At 45.9% G+C, this 22,170-nt stretch overlaps 1 protein-coding gene across 1 annotated transcript; it reads right to left on the reverse strand.

Moving 5' to 3' along the window:
• Nucleotides 1-239: 239 nt before the first annotated feature.
• On the reverse strand, nucleotides 240-13,852 carry ZGLP1 (zinc finger GATA like protein 1). Its single transcript, XM_081894760.1, has 6 exons — nucleotides 13,825-13,852; nucleotides 11,507-12,040; nucleotides 7,281-7,375; nucleotides 6,189-6,282; nucleotides 1,355-1,486; nucleotides 240-1,244 (listed from the first exon to the last, which is right to left on the reverse strand). Exons 2-6 carry the CDS (start codon nucleotides 12,019-12,021, stop codon nucleotides 1,214-1,216), a joined length of 867 nt encoding a protein of 288 aa, XP_081750886.1. The 5' UTR covers nucleotides 12,022-12,040; nucleotides 13,825-13,852; the 3' UTR covers nucleotides 240-1,213.
• Nucleotides 13,853-22,170: the final 8,318 nt, after the last annotated feature.

Here is a 22,170-nt window from a genome sequence, read left to right on the forward strand (position 1 = left end):
AGGTCTCTACTTAGAAAACAGCTAGCCACCATCAAAATCCCAAGCACATCATGAGCTCCTATTTTGTAGGTTTCCTCTACTGTTATAATAAGGACTACAAAGTAGTACTGTAATTGCCTAACCACACCTAAATTCAATTGTGTATTTCTCAGGCTACTTTCCCTGCTTCCCTGCCCCTCAAAGCTTTATTCCAAGTTTGACTTGAAAAATTAGGAATTAAAAGAATATCCTACACTTAGTTACAATAAATAATATTTATTGCAGAAGCTTATAACCAGCAAAATAACCATCAAGAAGCTCAGTACTCTTGAACAAAACCTTGACTTGGGATAGTAAGCAGAAAATTACAGGAAAATCAGAGTAATTGCTTTCAATTTCACAACATTTTTCATTTTCATTTTCTTTTAGCTGTGCTATGTAAGGGAGAATACAGAAAACAAATACTTCAGGTATAAACACTATTTACAAAAATAAATACCACTTTGAAAAGAAAAGTGCCACATGGCACAATCCTGGTTGGTCACACATTCTGAGACACATTCAGCAATGCTGTATGTTGTACTAACAAAGGATATTCATCGGCATCCCCAACAAATATTTGAATCAAGTATATAAATATTTTGTATCATAAATATTATATATTTACACTTGCCATATTTAGTGCAATAGAAAATCATCAGGAATTCGCGAAAGAGCTTCATGTCTTTTAAACAAACTCCCTCCCCCACCACAACTGCTCAATGACTGCTGTTCCCAAAGTTTGTAGTTTGTGGAAATGTTTCTTTGTACTTTCCAGTCCATCACTACAAAGAACTATTAACAAGAAGGCAGCAACCCAAAGTACTAAATGGTTGGGTGGGAATCACTGCTTGAAAGCAGTTTCAATATGTCCATCCTCAATGGGAACATTGCATTCTGTTCCAATATGTAGCCCCAATTGCTTATGGAAGTTAATGGAAACAAACACTTTTTTCCTTGCAAAAAACATCCCCCTTCTTTCCTGCCTCCTCCCACACACTGCAAACAAACACCCAACATACGACTTCAAAAACAAAAGCAGCGTACAAACAAACAAACAAACAAACAAAAGACAAAGACAAACAAAGAAGAGCCCTTCATCCACTGAACCTCCTAATGACCAATCTACCAGGCTGTTCAGCCAGACCCTTCCGACAAGTCAGCCAGATTTCCCAAGAGCTGTTTTGATATCCAGCTAACTGCAAACCCTTAGAAAGCTTCCACATCTAGAAATGGAGAGAAAAGAGAGCCCTTAGGTTGGCAGCAGCTGTGTTTTCTTCCTGCCGGTGAAGGGCTGGTGTGTTTTAGAAGCTGCTTCTCCCGCCTGTCCCTTTACCTTTTCCGAGATTTCTCCTGGGCAGCAACTAAATGCAGCCTGCGTCCACAACTGGAACAATGAGAAAAGGGATTCCCACCATGCTTTGGAATATTCCAGCACTGAAAACACCGGATTCTGTACTTTTTGTACCTGAAGGTCAAAAACAGAGTTGATTAAGTCATATGGCAGGTCATTCCATTCATTTAGGTCTGACTGTAGTAACCTTCTCCCCACCCCCCAACTTAATCTTCCAGTTAATTCCAAATGGCATGAACGTGGAGGTGCATCATCTTTCAGAGGGGTGTCAGGTGAAACATCAGGCTAAGGATCCCAGATGCCAGGATATAGGAAAGGAAGGTGATGGTGACATATGATATGGGTCAGTCAGCATAGTGTTGGGGCTTCACGGAGCGTGGCCCAGAGACTGCAATGGCCTCAAGTGCTGTGGCCTGTTATATACCGTAAAGGTAAAGGGACCCCAGATCCAGTCACTGATGACTCTGGAGTTGTGCGCTCATCTTGCTCTATAGGCCAAGGGAGCCAGCGTTTGTCCACAGACAGCTTCCGGGTCATGTGGCCAGCATGACTAAGCCGCTTCTGGCAAACCAGAGCAGCGCACAGAAACGCCATATACCCTCCTGCCTGGAGCGGTACCTATTTATCTACTTGCACTTGACGTGCTTTCGAACTGCTAGGTGGGCAGGAGCTGGGACCAAACAACGGGAGCTCACCCCGTCGTGGGGATTCGAACTGCCGACCTTCCAATCAGCAAGCCCTAGGCTCTGTGCTTTAGACCACAGCGCCACCTGCGTTCCTTGTTATATACTGTAGCATCCCACAATTAAGTAGATAATTTGTTACAGCTTGTTTCTGTACAGTGGCAACTGTTAGACCCTTTTAGATGAATAAGCCTTGAACAAACAGGTTAAGTTGTTTTATTTCAGGATGCTCTTGCACAATACATACTGTTCTAATGTGTTACTCTTCAATGTATAAAATTTTGACCATTGTAGCTTTTAAACCCCTTCATGGATCACTGCCTTGCTGTGGCGAAGGGGCTTGAATAACTCAGAGAAGCTATGAGCTATGCCGTGCAGGGCCACCCAAGATGGACAGGTCATAGTGGAGAGTTTTGACCAAACGTGATCCACCTGGAGCAGGAACCCGCAAGCCACTCCAGTATCCCTGCCAAGAAAACTCCATGGACAAAGACAACAGGCATATAAAAGTTATGACGCTGGAAGATGAGCCCCCCAGGTCGGAAGGCGTCCAACATGCTACTGAGGAAGAGCGGAGGACAAGTACAAGTAGATTCAGAGCTGATGAAGCAGCTGGGCCAAAGCTGAAAGGACGCTCAGTTGTGGATATGCCTGGAAGCGAAAGGAAAGGCCAATGCTGCAAAGAAAAAGATTGCATAGGAACTTGGAATGTAAGAACCATGAACCTTGGTAAGTTGGATGTGGTCAAAAATGAGATGGCAAGAATTAATATTGACATCCCGGGCATCAGTGAACTAAAATGGACAGGAATGGGCGAATTCAGTTCGGATGACCATCATATCTACTACTGTGGGCAAGAATCCCGTAAAAGAAATGGAGTGGCCCTCATAGTCACCAAAAGAGTGGCAAAAGCTGTATTGGGATGCAATCTCAAAAATGATAGAATGATCTCGATACGAATCCAAGGCAGACCTTTTAACATCACAGTAATCCAAGTTTATGCACCAACCACTGGTGCTGAAGAAACTGAAATTGACCAGTTCTATGAAGACTTACAACACCTTATAGAAATGACGCCAAAGAAGGATGTTCTTCTCATTATAGGGGATTGGAATGCTAAAGTAGGGAGATTTAAAAGGAACAACTGGCAAGTTTGGCCCTGGCGTTCAAAACGAAGCAGGGCCAAGGCTAATAGAGTTCTGCCAAGAGAACAAGCTGGTCAACACAAACACTCTTTTCCAACAGCACAAAAGACGACTCGACACATGGACATCACCAGATGGGCAGCATCGATATCAGACTGATTATATTCTCTGCAGCCAAAGATGGAGAAGCTCTATACAGTCAGCAAAAACAAGACCTGGAGCTGACTGTGGCTCAGATCATCAGCTTCTTATAGCAAAATTCAAGCTTAAACTGAAGAAAGTAGAAAAAACCACTGGGCCGGTAAGATACAATCTAAGTCAAATCCCTTATGAATACACAGTGGAAGTGAGGAACAGGTTTAAGGATTTAGATTTGGTGGACAGAGTGCCTGAAGAACTATGGATGGAGGCTCGCAACATTATACAGGAGGCAGCAATGAAAACCATCCCAACGAAAAGGAAATACAAGAAAGCAAAGTGGTTGTCCAACGAGGCCTTACATATAGCGGGGGAGAGAAGGCAAGCAAAATGTGAGAGAGATAGTGAAAGATACAGGAAATTGAATGCAGATTTCCAAAGAATAGCAAGGAGAGACAAGAAGGCCTTCTTAAACGAGCAATGCAAAGAAATAGAGGAAAACAATAGAATGGGAAAAACCAGAGATCTGTTGAAGAAATTTGGAGATATGAAAGGAACATTTCGTACAAAGATTACCATAATAAAAGACAAAAGTGGAAAGGACCTAACAGAAGCAGAAGGCATCAAGAAGAGGTGGCAAGAGTACACAGAGGAACTATACCAGAAAGAAATGGATGGCTTGTACACCCCAGGTGGTGTGGTTGCTGACCTTGAGCCAGACATCCTGGAGAGTGAAGTCAAATGGGCATTAGAAAGCACTGCTAATAACAAGGCCAGTGGAAGTGATGGTATTCCAGCTGAACTATTTAAAATTTTAAACGATGATGCTGTTAAGGTGCTACACTCAATATGCCAGCAAGTTTGGAAAACTCAGCAGTGGCCAGAGGATTGGAGAAGATCAGTCTACATCCCAATCCCAAAGAAGGGCAGTGCCAAAGAATGCTCCAACTACCACACAATTTCACACGCTAGCAAGGTTATGCTTAAAATTCTACAAGGCAGGCTTAAGTAGTATGTGGACCGAGAACTCCCAGAAGAGCAAGCTGGATTTCGAAGCGCGCACAGGCTTCAGCATGCAGGCAACTCTCCGCAAGCAGCGGGAGCCCAGCACAGGGCTCCCGCTGCTTGCGGAGAGGTGCGCAAAGCCTGGAGAGTGAGAGGGGTCGGTGCGCACCTGCATTCGCCCCATAGGATGCACACACATTCCCCCTTCATTTTTGGAGGGGGAAAAGTGCGTACTATAGGGCGAAAAATACGGTAACTTATATGCAGAATTCCTAATGCGAAAAGCTGGGCTGGATGAATCCCAAGCTGGAATTAAGATTGCCAGAAGAAATATCAACAACCTCAGATATGCAGATGACACAACCTTGATGGCAGAAAGTGAGGAGGAATTAAAGAACCTTTTAATGAGGGTGAAAGAGGAGAGCGCAAAATATGGCCTGAAGCTCAACATCAAAAAAACGAAGATCATGGCCACTGGTTCCATCACCTCCTGGCAAATAGAAGGGGAAGAAATTGAGGCAGTGAGAGATTTTACTTTCTTGGGCTCCATGATCACTGCAGATGGTGACAACAGTCACGAAATTAAAAGACGCCTGCTCCTTGGGAGAAAGGCGATGGCAAACCTAGACAGCATCTTAAAAAGCAGAGACATCACCTTGCCAACAAAGGTCCGTATAGTTAAAGCCATGGTTTTCCCAGTAGTGATGTATGGAAGTGAGAGCTGGACCATAAAGAAGGCTGATCGCCGAATAATTGATGCTTTTGAATTATGGTGCTGGAGGAGACTCTTGAGAGTCCCATGGACTGCAAGAAGATCAAACCTATCTATTCTTCAGGAAATCAGCCCTGGAAGGACAGACCGTAAAGCTAAGGCTCCAATACTTTGGCCACCTCATGAGAAGAGAAGACTCCCTGGAAAAGACCCTGATGTTGGGAAAGATGGAGGGCACAAGGAGAAGGGGATGGCAGAGGACGAGATGGTTGGACAGTGTTCTTGAAGCTACCAGTATGAGTTTGACCAAACTGCAGGAGGCAGTGGAAGACAGGAGTGCCAGGCGTGCTTTGGTCCATGGGGTCACGAGGAGTCGGACACGACTAAACGACTAAACAACAACAGCTTTTAAAAAATTGTGGTGAAAAGTTGGGTGTAGCTTTATTTCTTGTTTTAAAAAAGCTCAGATAAATGCTTTCATATTGCCATGCAGTTCAGATCATCGCTTTTGTCTCATCATCGCTTTTTTTGGGGGGGGTGCCTATATAGTGAAAAATCAAAAATAAATGGAGAGAAGAATGGCAGAGTTCATTAGACATTGTACACAGGTAAGTATCTTAGCCTACTGAAATATTAAAATAATACTAGCAGATGCTACAAATGAGGGGAAGAATAAGAAAGAGTATCTAGGAGTCCGATCACTGAGGATAAGCTCTAAAGGTATTGTCCTCAACTCCTTCATTCCACAAAACACACAGCACTCAACACTCTAAGAACTTATGCTCATGTTGGTTTCTGGCTTATGTGATTTAGCATGTCATTTGAATGCGTGTTAACACTTGCTGTGTCTTCTCCAGCCCATCTTTTAACTGATGAATTGCTTCAGACTTCCAGTATTTAGTGATGCAAATTCTAGCTGTCGCTAGGAGAGCTGCAATCGCTTCTAAATCTGTTGATCTCACCACAGGCTTCAGATCACAGAGAAGAGCCTTTTCAGGCTACATGGCAAGTTGTACTCAGTGCTGTTGTGTATTATCTTTTAAACTTTTTGCACTGCCAGAAGATATGCTGGGCATACCTTTTAAGGAAACCAACAAGAAATATGCCATGCTATTTCAGCAGTCATAAGGTACCTAATGCCACAAGCATTACAGAGGGGGGTCCCATCTTCAGCATCTCTCCATAGTGGTGTTTTCCTGGTCTTGCAAGAAGCACAGCACTTATCCCCTTAAAGACAAAGGGCAACTGGGTCAAATAGCAGTTTATAAGCCACAACCCCCTGGATGGTATTTAATGGATAAATACAAAACTTATTATAAACAATACTTAATGTTTATTGGATGTTCGAAGCACCTCCCTCATGTGTATTAATTTCAAATAGCCTGGCATACCTTATTTGGAATATTACTTCATCAAAAGATTCCAGAACAGCATTTCAAAGTTAAAATAACTTTTATGAATAAAAGTTACTCTGATCAGCTGAGTAGTGATCAGACTGAGAGGTCAGAACTGGCTCAGATGATACAGCAGCCAAGCTTCACTTCCCTTTCCCACAGTAAGCCCTTAAAGTGTTTAGGAAAGTTGCACATGGCTACACTTAGTTCAGCACAACCCACCATTAAGGCATACTGAGTATTTAGGAAGGTAACCCCCCTTTCACGCTTGTGGGTTTATTACAGCAGACACTAATGGCATGAAGCGACTCTGGGATGGATGGTTTTTTTTAGAAAAAAATTAATACATTGAAATAGGGGAGGCATCAGTTTACCGTATTTTTTGCTCTATAAGACGCCTCAGACCACAAGACACACCTAGTTTTTGGAGGAGGGAAACAAGGAAAAAAATATTCTGAATCTCAGAAGCCAGAACAGCAAGAGGGATCGCTGCGCAGCCTGCATTCGCTCCATAAGATGCACACACATTTCCCCTTACTTTTCAGGAGGGAAAAAGTGAGTCTTATAGAGCAAAAAATACGGTACTTCCTCTCTTTCTCTCCCCCTCCCTTGTTTTTGTTTTTTAAAAAACTAGCCTTACCAATAGGTGAAACAAGAACGTTCATTGGTTTGCTACAGAAAAACCACATGCTTGGCAAGTGGAACAAGACCCTCCCCACTCTGTACTTCTCCTGGAGAAAAAAATATCACAACAAGCTTTTATTTGTCCTTAGTATCCCAAATATTTCCAGCTGATACTACAAGTATTTATTGCCTAAATTATTGACATACTGTGGGTAGAGGGACATCCTTCTTCCTCCTTGGAACTGCCAGCTCTGCATTCTTCTCTTGCTAAAGGGGTTCGGCTTCTTTTCCCAAGTTTTCCACTGGACACAGATTAGATGCATAGCATTTTAGATCTGCTTCGAAAATCTAATTTCTAAACTAATTGACTTAGTTTTGCACTCTGCAGTGATTCCTGAGACTCAAGAGAACCAACAACCTTTTTCCTCATCTCACGTGTCTTCAGTCATTCCAGAACAGGCCGCCTTATTCCCATTTTGATGATTGGGGAACTGAGGCTGAGAGGTGAGTCATGCATTCAAGGACACCTAAACATCATTCTAAATAATCTATTGCTGAGTGAGGGATTTGAAACCTGTGACATCTCCTAGAATCATCATTTGCCAGTTAATCCACTTCCATTACAGACAGAAGCAAAATAAGCAAGGGTTACTAGAATTATACCATACAACACATGCTTAAAAATAAAACATTAATGAACGTGAAAGCCTGTGGAGTAGTAAAACCAGACCCAGGTATTTAAAGCCTGTTTAAATTTATGTATTTAAAGACCCAGGTATTTAAAGCCTGCTGCTTCCAGTTATATGTAACTCATCCCAGAAATGGAGCTACAATTATATTTACCTTCCCTGACTGAAAATATTTCAGAGTTAAGGCCCCTCTGCCCCATACATTTAAAGCACTATTACACCACTTTAAATAATCATGGCATATATATACTGTATATAACATTTGTACCTCACCTTTCCTCCAAGAAGCTCAAGGTGGTGTACGTACATGCATTCCCCCCCATTTTATCTTCACAACAACCCTGTGAGGTAATCCAGGTCCTAGTCCAAGACTCAAACCATTCCCACCACACTGCCTCTTTTCTCCCAAAAGAATCCAGAAAATTGTAAAGGATGCTGAGAGTTATTGGAGTACCCCTATTCATAGAATCATATATTGTGGACTTGGAAGGAACCCCAAGGGTCATCTAGACCAATGCCCTGCAATGAAGTAATATCAACTAAAGCATCCATGACAGATGGCCGTCCAACCAGTGCCCAAAAACCTCCAAGAAAGGAGAGTCCACCCATTCCACTGTCAAACAGCTCTTAGCATCAGAAAGTTCTTCCTGATGTTTAGTCCTTCCATTGAATCCATTAGTTCAGGTCCCAAAGCAAAAAAACAAACTTACTCCATCTTTCATGTGACAGACACCTCTTCAGCTGTTTGAAGATGGCTCCCTCAACTGTTCCTCATAAGGCTTGGTTTCCAGACCCTTGATCATCTTGGTTGCCTTCATATGAACATGTTCCAGCCTGTCAATATCCTTCTTAAATTGAGGGGCCCAGAACTTGACACACTATTACAAGTGTGGTCTGACCAAGGCAGAATAGAGTGGTACTATTATTTCCTTTGATTGGGAAACTAGACTTCTGTTGATGCAGAATAGCATGACCTTTTTTTCCTGCTGCATCACACTGTTGACTCACGTTCAGTTTGTGGTCTACAAAGACCCCTAGATCCTTTTCACATGTACTAATAGCGAGCCAGGTGTCCCTCAGCTTATATTTGTGCAGCTGGTTCTTCCTGCCTAAGTGCAGAACCTGACATTTGTCCCTGTTGATTTTCATTTTTTTAGTTTGGGCCCAGTTCTCCAATCTGTTACAACCACATTGAAGCCTGATTCTGTATTCTGTGGCATTAGCTACCCTTCCCATAGAATCACAGAATCATAGTGTTAGAAGGGACCCCAAGGGTAGTTTAGTCCTACCCCTTGTAATGGACAAATCTCAACTAAAGCATCCATTACAGATGCTTAAAACCTCCAATGAAGGAGTCTAGTCCACTGTCAAACAGCTCTTACTGTCAGAAAGTTCTTCCTGATGTTGATTTGGGATCTCCTTTCTTGTAACTTGTATCCTTTGGTAAAGGTCCTACCCTACAGAGCAGGAGAAAGCAAGCTTGCTCCATCTTCCATGTGACAATCCTTAAGATAGTTGAAGATGACTATCAGATCTCAGTCCCTTGATCATCTTGACTGCCCTCCTCTACACACATTTCAGCTTGTCAATATCCTTCTTAAATTGTGGTGCCCAGTATTCCAGGTGGGGTCTGACCAAGGCAGAATAGAGTGGGACTATTGCTTCTCTTGATCTAAACACTATACTTCTATTGATGCAGCCTAGAATGGCATTAACTTTATTTGCTGCTGCATCACACTGTTGACTCAGACTAAGCTTTTGATCCACTGAGAAACCTAGATCCCTTTCACACTTGGTAAACCAGGTCTCCTCCATCTTATATTTGTGCAGCTGGTTCTTCCTTCCTAAGTGTAGAACCTTACATTTGTTCTAAATGAAATTAATTTTGTTAGTTTGGGCCCAGTTCTCCAATCTGTTAATGTCATTTTGAATCCCCACTCTGTCTTCTGTGGTATTAGCTACCCCTCCCAGTTAGGTGTCACCTGCAAATTGGATGAACATCCCCTCATTTCCTTAATCCAAGTTGTTTATAAAGATGTTGCGCCCAGGACAGAATCCTGTGGCACCCCACTTGTCTCTTTTTCTAGGATGACGAGGAACCATTAATGAGTACTCTTTGGGCTCAGTCAGTCAACCAGCTACAAATCCTCCTAACAGTAACCTCATTCAGCCCACATACTGCCAGCTTCTCTGCAAGAGTGGGGGACTTTGTGAAAAGCCTTATTGAAATCAAGATACACAAGATACACAACATTCCCCTGATCCATCCAGCGTGTGTGTGTGTGTGTGTGTGTGTGTGTGTGTGTACCAGACTTGTCTGGCATGATTTGTTTTTGAGAAACCCTTTCTGGGTCTTAGTAATCACAGCATCATTTTCTAAGTGATCACAGACTAACTGCTGAATTACGGTATTTTTCTAGGACCTTTCCTGGTATTGATGTCAAGCTCACAGGTCAATTGTTACCTGGGTCTTCTTTTCTCCCCTTTTTGAAGGTGGGGACAATATTTGCCCGCCTCCAGTCTGCAGGGACCTCACCTGTTCTCCAAGACTTCTCAAAGATTATAGACAGGGGCTCTGAGATTACACCTGCAAGCTCCTTTAGTACCCTTGGGTGCATCTCATCAGTCCCTGGAGATCTGAATTCATTTAAAGTAGCTAGGGGTTCGCTTACCACCTCTTTCCTATACTGGGCTGCAGCTCACTCCTTGCATCGTTCTGTTATCACCAGATTGGGATATTCCACTCACAGAGCTACAGTTCCCTGGGCAGAGGGATTGATTATTAAACCACTCTGGAAATTGTAGTTCTGTGAGGAGAACAACTCTCAGCACCCTTAACAAATTACAGTTCCCAAGATTCCTTGTAGGAATTCCAAGATTCCTTTAAACAATGGCTGTTTAAAGTGGTATAATAGTGTGTTAAATGAACATGTCAAAATTACATCACAGGTGTGATTGAAAATACAGCAGCATTAATCACCCTTCCAGCATGTTGAATAGAATTTGTTTTATCCAGTGTTCTAAGAAAGAGGCAAGATATTTTCAGTCAGGAAGACATAAGTTGTTAGTTGAAATTGTCTCCTCTGAACTTTTATTCTCAGGGTCTTAAGGGGCAAAACACCTCTTCCTTCCATGCTATGCTTTCAGTCCAATTTGGCCCATCCCCACCATGCTGTTTTTTGTTAAAAAACAGACTTCTAAATACATTTAAATCCTTTGTAAAACTACATCATTCAAGCACTAATAACAAGATAAGTCAACATATCCTGTTGTTAACTGAGCGGGAAATCTGCCCTCGCCTTTCAGAAATCCAACCAATAAATACAAAAGTGCTGTTATACCAGGTGCTTTTTAATTTAACAAAAATCCATTTTCGACTCCAGTGTTATTCATACTGAGAGAAGACTGGAGTTCATTGATTTCATTAGATCTCTTCTTGAGTATGAGTGCGGTTGGAGGTCACTCATTAACATCAAACATATTAGGCTGCCTGTATTTAGGTCTGGCTATCCTGCAAGTACTCCCCCATCAGGCGAAGCGTTAGACCTCCTGTCTGCCTGTCATCCCATTGAATGGCCTGGGAACTGCCATAGAAGCAGACTACAGGAGGTACATCTATGCCCTCTTGGGGGTCTAAGGGGTCGTTAAAGACGAGGCGGAAAAAGCAAGGCATCTCATGAAACATCTCATGCAGCCAAGCAGAAAAGAAAAGCAACCTGCTCTTTCCCAGGGTGGCGGCTGTACCTGCTGTATCGCGGGCGAATGAGGAGCCGACAACCCCCGGAGCTCTTTCGGCAGAAGCTCAGCTGCATCCGAAACGTGACCCCCTGGAAGGCGGCGTCCCTGGCCTCGCAGCTCCGCTGGGGTCGGGGCTGCTTGCGGGAGACTCGCCTCCCGGCCCGCGGCGACTCGGCCGCAGGGAAGGCGTCCGCCCCGCGCTGCGCCTCCGCGCCCACTGCGCGCCGGCGCCGGGCGGGGAGTCCTTTGGCGAGGGCGCCGGGGATTCTCTCCCGGGCAGCCGCGCCGGGCTCTGCGTGCTCGCCCCGATCCGCGGGCTTGGCGCCGAGGCTGGCGCAGTGCAGGCTGATGAGGCTCAGGGCATCCAAGGGCTCGAGAGCGGCGCCTGGAGACACGCTGCGCCTGGGGCGCGCCGGCCTGTCTGGCTTTCTGCCGAGGGGCTCCGGCGGGGAGAGACGCTGGGCGGTCTCCTGCAGGAAGCTGAGCGCGCTGGGGTCCGGGAGCTGGAGGCAGCAGGCCATGGCGCCGAGGGGCTCGCACCTGCGGAGGAGGGAGAAGCAGAGGGTTTAATTCCATAAGGTGAAGATCTAAGGATGTTAATGTTTAAGTTAAATTTCATAAGAATTGGGATTTGGAAAACCGTTAAAAGGACATGCAATGAAATTCAACCAAGGGGAAGCGAGGAAGTCACTTAACAAAGTTAATAAGTGTAATTTTTAATAAGGCTATGATTTATGTTTGTCTTGTGTGTCTGTTTGTTTATAATATTGTGAAAACTAATAAAAATTGGGGTGGGGAGGGAAGAGCCGCCCGGCGTCCCAGCGAGCAGCTTTCGCGCTTGGCGATGGCGTCCCCCCCCCCCCGCCAACTCTTTGAAAGGCAAGATCGTGAGCACATGTCGACATCCACGCGGGTCGTGTTCCCACGGGACGGCTCTGGGTGGGTTGCTGCCACGAGGGAACGAACCCAGAGAAAAGCCCCCCTCCGCTCTGCCCTCAACCCCCCAGGACAGGACGGAAGGGCTAGTGGCCAGAACCAAGCGCAGCTTTTTCGAGAGCTACAGCAATAGCAAACCCTCCGATTAACTGTTACAGATAGGTAGCCGTGTTGGTCTGCCATAGTCAAAACAAAAAAAATTCCTTCCAGTAGCACCTTAAAGACCAACTAAGTTAGTTCTTGGTATGAGCTTTCGTGTGCATGCACACGAAAGCTCATACCAAGAACTAACTTAGTTGGTCTTTAAGGTGCTACTGGAAGGAATTTTTTTTGTTCCTCCGATTAACTCGCAGCAGTGTCCTTCTCGAAGTTCGCGCAGTTCGCACCCGGGGCTCTTTAACGGTTCCCAATGATAGCCAGTAGATGGAACCCGAGAGCTGTTGCGGCGAGCAGAAAAACCAAAAGCAGCGCAGCATCATTCGGGACCGGCTTGGCCAGCCCCGTCAGGGGCGCGGACACGCTTTCAGAGCGAGAGCGGATCCTTCCCTGCGAACTGACAGATCCTTCTAGATCCCCTTGGCCAGATCCCCACACACCACCTGCATGTGTGCGCCCTGGGCTCGTGGAAGCAGGGACTTAAAACTAACTCCAAACAGTTGCTTTTAGGTTCAGGAATGAGCACCTTCCTGAAACCAAGGAGCTTCCCCAAGTTATCCCGACTCGGAGGCGGGCGGGTGCGGCATAAGGAGAGAGAACCCACAGATTGATTTTCGTTACTCCTGAGGTACAGAAATGAAGGTCTTGAAAAAGCCGGGCCGGAGATGCCCGCTTCCAAGACGAGCTGAAGGGGCGGGACGAGAAGCGACTCTGTGTTTGTTATGTGCAAACGCCTTTAGACACCTAATTACCATGGATTCAACCCAAAAAAACAGCGACAATTTGTTGTTGACGAAGGAGAGCTGGACATATCAAGGGTCCCATTGCCTTCAGTCAAACCTCAATCCGGCCCTGCACTAGTGGCAGGACTAGACGACCCTTGACCGCCCTCACTGTATCTGCCAGGATCACTTCAGCAGAAGGCGGGCATGAGAGCGAAGGAGAACTCGACTCTGAGGAGGATTCCTCGAGCAATTTGGGCGGCTGAGTTTGGAGCACAACCACCTGGGGAAGGCGGCGAAGCCACAGCGCCGCTTTTCCCTTCAGGAGGAAGGGACTTTCCGTGGAAGCTGTTGGCTCGCGCTCCTTTCCCACGGGTTTTGAGGCGAGGCGAGGCCGCGCCCTGGGGGGCTGGCCCCCGGGAAAGACCCAGGGGGAGGCCCACGGCGCCCTGCCCCGCCCCGCTGGGGCGACCCTCCGCCGCTCCTCCCAAGGACCGGCGCCTGTCTCACCAGCCCTGCCGAGGCGGCGCCTCGTCCCGCTTCGCCCGTCCTCTCCCCCCTGACCGCCCTCCCGCTGCCTCTCCCCTCAGGCGCCCCTCCCACGCCCGGGTCCTCGGCCAATGGCGGCGGGCCGGGCGGGCCGGGGCAGCGCAGCGCGCGCGAAGGAGCTGCCCGGGCCGCGCGGCGCCTTTTCCGGCGAGGAGCAGCGTTCAGGTCGGATCCGCTAGCCGATTTGATCAAGGAGCAGACGCCGGCGCGTGGAGCTGCGCCGAAGGCCGGATCCAATGCTTGTTGCTGACTTGGAAGCCGGTCCCCTGAGCGCGCGGCTACTTGGGAGTAAGCATCGGCACGCCCAGGTGAAGGTTGCTTTCGAGGAAGCGCGAGAAGAATCGGTCTCGCAGGCCGATCCTAAGCAGTTTTTAATCTTCCCATAAAGGGGATTTATTCCCTAGCAGCATGGGCGTTGCCAGGATTTATTTTAGGGAGGCAACTTCATGTTGGGGGGAGAACCGAGTTATCTGCGACAACTGGTCAGTTAATAAATTTTATTTATTTACTTGACTTTGGGGGTGCAGCTGTTCCCCTGCACGCCTATGACTATGCCCATGCAAGACTTACGTATAGATCAGCCCGCACAGTCCGATCCTATGGACATTGACTCGAAAGTAAACCCTGCGGAGTTTAGCGTCCGCAGGCTGCAACCCTCGCTTGTTCTGCACGGGCTCCTAAAGTTAAATTGGATTCTCCTGCCTACCGTCAGGGACCGGTGCCCTGGGGCCGATCCAGAAGAAGGGGACGCTTCGGATCCTCCCTCCTTTAGGGGCAACTGCTCTGGATTCGCCCCGTTCTCACGAGCAGGTGTCAAGAGGAGCTAACCTGGATCCTCTGGGAGCGGCGGCTTCTGGCTCAGCGCCCGCCGGATTGGGCCCGCCGGGGCTGCTGCTTGCCTCGGATTCCAGGCAGGGCGGGCTGAGCAGATCCTGCAGGGCGGAGAATTCCGGGAGCTGCCCGTCCACGAAAACCTCGCCCTCCATGCTTAGCGGGCCCAGAAGGAGCGGGGAAGCGCGGCTCTCCCGAGCCCATCGGATATTGCTTGCAGTGGGCCGGGGAGGGCGTTTAATTGGATACAGCTGAAAGCCCGGGGCGCCGGCAGCCTTAAGGGGAGAGGGGCGGACCATTAGGAAGACTACAAAAGGGCCCGGGTCGCGGGATAAGGTTTGTGGAGAGAGGTTGGAGGCAGGATTAGCATCCCTGAGAAAGAGTGTCTTCTTCCGGAGTCCCGTTTAGGGTGCCAAATGATTTGTCCCTCCCATGGCAGGAGGGATGCCGTCAAGGTAGGACTTAGAGGCAGAGATGCTCAGTGCCCCACTTAGCAGAAGGAGCAGCAGGGTCTCTGCCCACCAGCAACCAGTGGCGTAGCATGGGGGGCCGGCCGCATCTGGGGGTTAGGGTTAGGGGGCGCAAATTACTTGCCTTGCCCCAGGTGCTGACAACCCACGCTACACCACTGCCAGCAACGCCACAGGGCTAGCTTACCACATTTTGGTGTAAAGCACATTGCACCTGAATTGTTGTTTAGTCGTGTCCAACTCTTCGTGACCCCGAGGACCAGAGCACGCCAGGCACTCCTGTCTTCCACTGCCTCCCGCAGTTTGGTCAAACTCATGTTTGTAGCTTCGAGAACACTATCCAACCATCTCGTCCTCTGTCGTCCCCTTCTCCTTGTGCCCTCCATCTTTCCCAACATCAGGGTCTTTTCCAGGGAGTCTTCTCTTCTCATGAGGTGGCCAACGTATTGGAGCCTCAGCTTCACAATCTGTCCTTCCAGTGAGCACTCAGGGCTGATTTCCTTCAGAATGGATACACTTGATCTTCTTGCAGTCCATGGGACTCTCAAGAGTCTCCTCCAGCACCATAATTCAAAAGCATCAATTCTTTGGCAATCAGCCTTCTTTATGGTCCAGCTCTCACTTCCATACATTGCACCTGAATCGCAAACCCCAAAGGTTAAAATTACCTTAATGCCTTCTTTTACAGAGAGGGAAACTGAGGTAGCAGAGGCATTAACTGAGGGTCCTCAGTGTTTGTGATTGAGCAAGAAATCCTTTAAGAAGAATGAGGTAAGGTAGTGGAAGGGTGACTCCATATGGGGCTATTAGTAACCATACCTAAACAGAGCCTCCATGTTCAACTGCAGTGTATCTACTGTGGGCATCACCTGCATATGGCTTTCCAGAGACAGTATTGGAAACGTATGTTGGATCTGGTTCAGCAAAACTCTCTCAAAAGCTAGAAAATTGAACCAAGGCCTTTCTGGTGCTGTTTTCTAGCCAGCAACTTTCTTTCTCTGCACAGCCCCAAGGCTTATCTAGTCCAACCTTCTGCAATGCAGGAATCTCACCTAAAGCATCTATGATGGATGGTCATCCAGCCTCTGCTTAAAAGTCTCCCAGGAAGGAGAGTCCAAACCCTCTGAGGGAGACTGTTCCACTGTCAAACAGCTCTTACTGTCAGAAAGTTTTTCCGTATGTTTAGTTGGAATCTCCTTTCTTGTAACGTGAAGCCGTTGGTTCGAGTCCTACCCTCCAGAACAAGATAAAAGAAGCTTGCTTTATGTTCCATGTGATAAAGGTAAAGGGCCCCCTGACCATTAGATCCAGTCGTGGCCAACTCTGGGGTTGTGGCGCTCATCTTGCTTTACTGGCCAAAGGAGCCGGTGTATAGCTTCCGGGTCATGTGGCCAGCATGACTATACCACTTCTGGCAAACCAGAGCAGCGCACGGAAATGCCGTTTACCTTCCCGCCGGAGTGGTACCTATTTATCTACTTGCACTTTGACTTGCTTTCGAACTGCTAGGTTGGCAGGAGCAGGGACTTAGCAACGGGAGCTCACCCCGTTGCAGGGATTCAAACTGCTGACCTTCTGATCGGCAAGTCCTAGGCTCTGTGGTTTAACCCACAGCATCACCCGCGTCCCACAGTTCCATGTGATAGCCTTCTTCAAATAGCTAAAGATCTATCATATATCCTCTTTTCCTCATAAGATTTGGTTTCCAGACCCTTGATCATCTTGATTGCCTTCTTCTACAAATGTTCCAGCTTGTCAATGTCCTTCTTAAATTGTGGTGCCCAGAATTGGACACAGTATTCCAGGTGGGGTCCAACCAAGGCACAAGAGAACAGTGCTATTACCTGCCTTGATCAGGATGCTAGACATCTGTTGATGCAGCCAAGAATAGCACTTGCTCTTTTTTTGCCTCTGCATCACACTGTTGACATTCAGCTTGTGGTCTTCTAAGACCCCCAGATCCTTTTCACATGTGCTATTAGCAAGCCAGGTGGTCCCCACTTTATATTTGTACAGCTGTTTTTTCCTGCCTAAGTGAAAAACCTAATGTTTGTCCTAGCTGAAATTCTTTTTGTTAGTTCTCCAATCTGTTAAGGTCTTCTTGAACCCCGATTTTGTCTTCAGTGTCATTAGCTATCCATCCCTGTTTGGTGTCATCTGCAAATTGAACAACCTTTCAATTCCTTTGTGCAAGTCGTTTAACATATTTCTAAATAACAGCGGGCCCAGGACAAAACCTGAAATCAAGATACACTATGTCCACAGCATTCCTCTGATCCACCAAGCTTGTAACTGTCAAAAAAGAAATGAGATTTGTCTGGCATGACTTGTTTTTGAGAAACCCATGCTGGGTCTTAGTAATCACAACATCCTTTTCAACGTACTTGCAGACCAACTGTTCTAGGAACTTCCTGGTTGGTAGGTGTGGTCTAGTTTGCAGACATGGACAGGTCTTAGACTAGTGGGATCTATGTTCTTGAACCCTGAGGTCCACCAACCAGAGCTAGATGTAAAATGTTGGCCGGGGTGCCAACTTGAATAAAATACTGGAGGGGGGGCCTCAGGTGAGCCCTGCCCCACTTAATCGATCACATGACATGGTGAGTGCATGCACACCATTTTAATGGCAATGCCCATCAAATCTAGGGTTGGGGGAAGAGGCAATTATCTACGGCCCTCCAGATGTTTTGGGACTACAACTCCCATCATCCCTAGCTAACAGGACCAGTGGTCAGGGATGATGAGAATTGTAGTCCCAAAACATTTGGAGCACCAAGTTTGGGGATGCCTCACAAGTCATACACAGGACTCACCTGCGTGTATAAGTTTCATTTCATTCCAAACTACAAGAAAGAAGATTCCACCTAAACATTAGGAAGGACTTCCTGACAGTAAGAGCTGTTCGACAGTGGAATTTGCTGCCAAGGAATGTGGTGGAGTCTCCTTCTTTGGAGGTCTTTAAGCAGAGGCTTGACAACCATATGTCAGGAGTGCTCTGATGGTGTTTCCTGCTTAGCAGGGGGTTGGACTCGATGGCCCTTGTGGTCTCTTCCAACTCTATGATTCTATGATTTCATGCATGCATGCATTCCCTGCCAAGGAGCCCTATGTGGCATGCATAGTTCCACGGTCCTAAGTTTATCCTAGCAACATCCCTGTGAGGTAGGTTCGGATGAGAGAGAGCAACTACTCCAAGATTTCCCAGTTGAATTTAGTGGCTGAGATTTGAGCAGGTTTTCACTACACCACCCTGTTACAAATCTATATCTGAATTACTACAGATCAAATATTCCAACAGCCTAACTTATGGCAATATTTTTGTTGTTGCTGTTGTTGTTAAATATCATATTCAAAGTTGATGCTATGCTACAAATCACCCAGCAGTCTACCCTTCAGTCCAATCTACCTTCTGTCCACCTTTGGACTTGAGTGGTGGGTTTGGATGTGATCATTGCAGGGTCAAAACCATACTTAGCCACAAATCTTTCTCAGCTGCACCTACTTTTCAGACTTCCTGTGAGGATAAAATGACAGTCCCCAGTGTACAGGTCTAAACTAGTGGGATCTATGTTCTTGAACCCTGAGGCCCACCAACTGGAGCTAGATGCAAAATGCTGGCAGGGGTGCCAACTTGAATAAAATACTGTAAAAACCAGTTCTGGTGCTCTAGGTTTGTGTCAAGCAATTAGTCTTCCTATGCTTCGTCTGTATTGTATTAGCTGAGCCATCTGCTTGTCAGGCTTGATAACAAGCTGCCCCATTATTTATTTTTTTAAAGATATTTATTAAAGTTTTCAATATTAATACAATAAAAAATCAAAAAGAAAAAAGAAAAGATAACAAAAATACAAAAACAAAAATACTTAAAAACACACAAAGTTTCCATAACTTATTTTTCATTAACTTATTTCCCAGACCTCCTCATACCTCCCTTTTTTGTATTCCAATTCAAATTGTTATTTCAGCAAATCCTTATCAATAAGTTTTAACCTGCTTCTAAACCTTTTTTCCATATTCTCTTAAAACATTACAGCTGGAAACCGCTTAATTTCTATCCGACATCATTCTAACATTCATTAATTTTGCAATATTTCTGTAGATAGTCTTTGAATTTCTTCCAGTCTTCTTCCGCTGACTCTTCTCCCTGGTCTCGGATTCTGCCGGTCATTTCTGCCAGTCCCATATAGTCTATCACCTTCATCTGCCATTCTTCCAGAGTGGGTAGATCTTTTGTCTTCCAGTACTTCGCAATAAGTATTCTTGCTGCTGTTGTAGCATACATAAAGAAAGTTCTATCCTTCTTTGGCACCAATTGGCCGACCATGCCCAGGAGAAAGGCCTCTGGTTTCTTCAGGAAGGTATATTTAAATACCTTTTTCATTTCATTATATATCATTTCCCAGAAAGCCTTAATCCTTGGGCACGTCCACCAAAGGTGAAAGAATGTACCTTCAAAGGTGAAAGTATGTACCAAAATGACAAGCTGCCCCATTATGGGCAAATGCCCCATTTGCCCTGTGCTCCTAGCAGCCTTGTTACAGAGCAAAGCTGTAAGGATGAATGAACCCCAAAGGAGCCACCCTCTGATGCTGTATTCGTGCCTCCAGAGTTAAATAATGCTTGGGCTTGAATTATGAAAATCCCTATGTCAGGGAGGTGAAACCTGTAGCCCTTCAGATCTTGCTGATGGACTACAACTCCCATAATGCCTGAGAGTTGGAGTCCCAACATCTGGAGAACCACAGGTCCTCTGCACTGCAAGCCTGGGAACAGGTGAATGGATAGGGAAATGTTTCCATTATAAATGGACAGAACCCTCCTCATAAACATATCATAGCAAATCTCTTTCCCCATCAGAAATCCTCTCCCACCCACCACAAAAAACAGGGCACTTTGGACTCTGCTCAAATGTTTTCTTTGGGAAACACTTACCCCAGTTCTTATCAACTTGGCTCCCTGCATGGAGAATTTATTCACCAACCTGGACTCTTGTTTAAGACATCCAGCACTGGTGGAGGCAGATTATACGTGCAGCACTCCCTGGGGATGTTCTCAATCTTCTCTTCCCTTATCACAGGAATAGGCAAACTCATCCCTCCAGATGTTTTTGGCCTACAACTCCCATGATCCCTAGCGAACAAGACCAGTGGTCAGGGATGATGGGAATTGTAGTCCAAAACATCTGGAGGGCCGAGTTTGCCTATGCCTGCCTTATCAGATGTTTCTCCTGGACAACAAAAGGCCAGGACTGTGTCTATAAGTCGCTTTGAGTCACTTCCTTGAGCAAAGCAATTAACAAATATTAATAATATAACTACTACCTGTTATCCTACAGATATTGTTGGACTACCAAGTCCCATGTGATGGCCGCTGCAGTTCAACAACTTATGCTCAGCGCCTCCCAATCTCTGCAGTTCAGGCAAAGAGAAGCGGGAACAGCCAAATTCCATTTATTGATTACCTGGGAGGCTCCCTGTGTAAATGTCTGGGCATACAGATAGTTGCACTGGTCCAACTATATTGTGTACCATATTGAAAGTATCTGCTTCCAAATACAGTGGTACCTCGGGTTAAGTACTTAATTCGTTCTGGAGGTCCGTTCTTATCCTGAAACTGTTCTTAACCTGAAGCACCACTTTAGCTAATGGGGCCTCCTGCTGCTGCCGCACCTCCGGAGCACAATTTCTGTTCTCATCCTGAAGCAAAGTTCTTAACCCGAGATAATATTTCTGGGTTAGCAGAGTCTGTAACCTGAAGCGTCTGTAACCCGAGGTACCACTGTACTTAATTCTGCGGCTACAGTTGTGTGTTTCTGCCGGTCAGTTTCTAGTTTTGTCAAAAGTTTAAAGACATATTTGCAATCAGGATTGCTATGCAGTAGGATGAAATAGCCAGCTTCAGGCAGTACCAGGAAGGCAAGAAATGGTGTCTGAACGGTGCAGCAAGTTTTTTAAACTACTGACACTGGCCAAGAGAGCTGCACTGCTTAACTCGGTTTTATGTCCCAATCTGTTCAGTTAGGCTTAGTCCCAAGTAAGTGTGCACAGGACTGGAGCCCTTGTTATCTGACAGTAGCAATAATTTTATATAAACAGCACTTTTAAATGAGCACACCGCAAAAAACATTTTGAGTGAAATCCACCACTCATGTACAGATGTTCACCTCTGGATTTAATCTTCTGATCATTTCTCTTGGAAATCGATCTGCCGTGACACCTGATTACTTTATGATCGTCAATCAGCAGTTTATAACGGGTCCGGCACACTTCTTCAAAGCTGCGCCACTGTTGCTCCCTTCAGGTCACGGCTTAGCAGAGTAGAACACACAGCGGTGTAAAGCAGACTTACTTCCTTCTTCTGGCAAGCATACACAGACAGGTTCGTCTATTTACAGCTCTTTATTAAAACATTTTACCAACAAAGACCGGGGCTTCTTTCAGCCATGTCTCTCTCTCACAGATACACAGAGAGAAGTGAAAGTACAGGGAAAAAGCTCCTCCTCCTTAGCTTCTAAAAGCTTCTGTCTCCTCCCGGCTTACGTCTGACGTCGGAATGTGACGCACACTCAGAACCCTTAACCATTTAAGTTCTGAACACTCACAATTTCAACAGTAGCTTAAGCTCAGCATAACCTTTAATGCTATCTCCTTTCCCATTCAGTGTCCACTACTAATGGTACTATCAACTTCAGTCAGGTTAAGTGTATAGAAGGAACTGTTTCGGATGGTGTATGACCACTTGCACTATAATGGAATTATTTTCCTTCCTCCCCAAACGACTTGCCAATATGCAGACTTGTACATTTTTTGAAAGCATTGGGAGACCTAGCCATTAGGGTTAAGTCGGAATAGAAGAGGGAAGGGTTATTTCAATGAATTTTAATGTGACGATATTATTGAAGAGTGGATGGATTGTTCTTGCCTGTATGGTATTCCAATCAAACACAACTCTGTATATAATAAAAGTATAATGTAAACTGAATGTCCCAATGCAATTTGTACACAAA

The sequence above is a fragment of the Podarcis melisellensis genome (assembly GCF_964234715.1).
Source record: "Podarcis melisellensis genome assembly, chromosome: 17".
Taxonomy (NCBI): Eukaryota; Metazoa; Chordata; class Lepidosauria; order Squamata; family Lacertidae; genus Podarcis; species Podarcis melisellensis.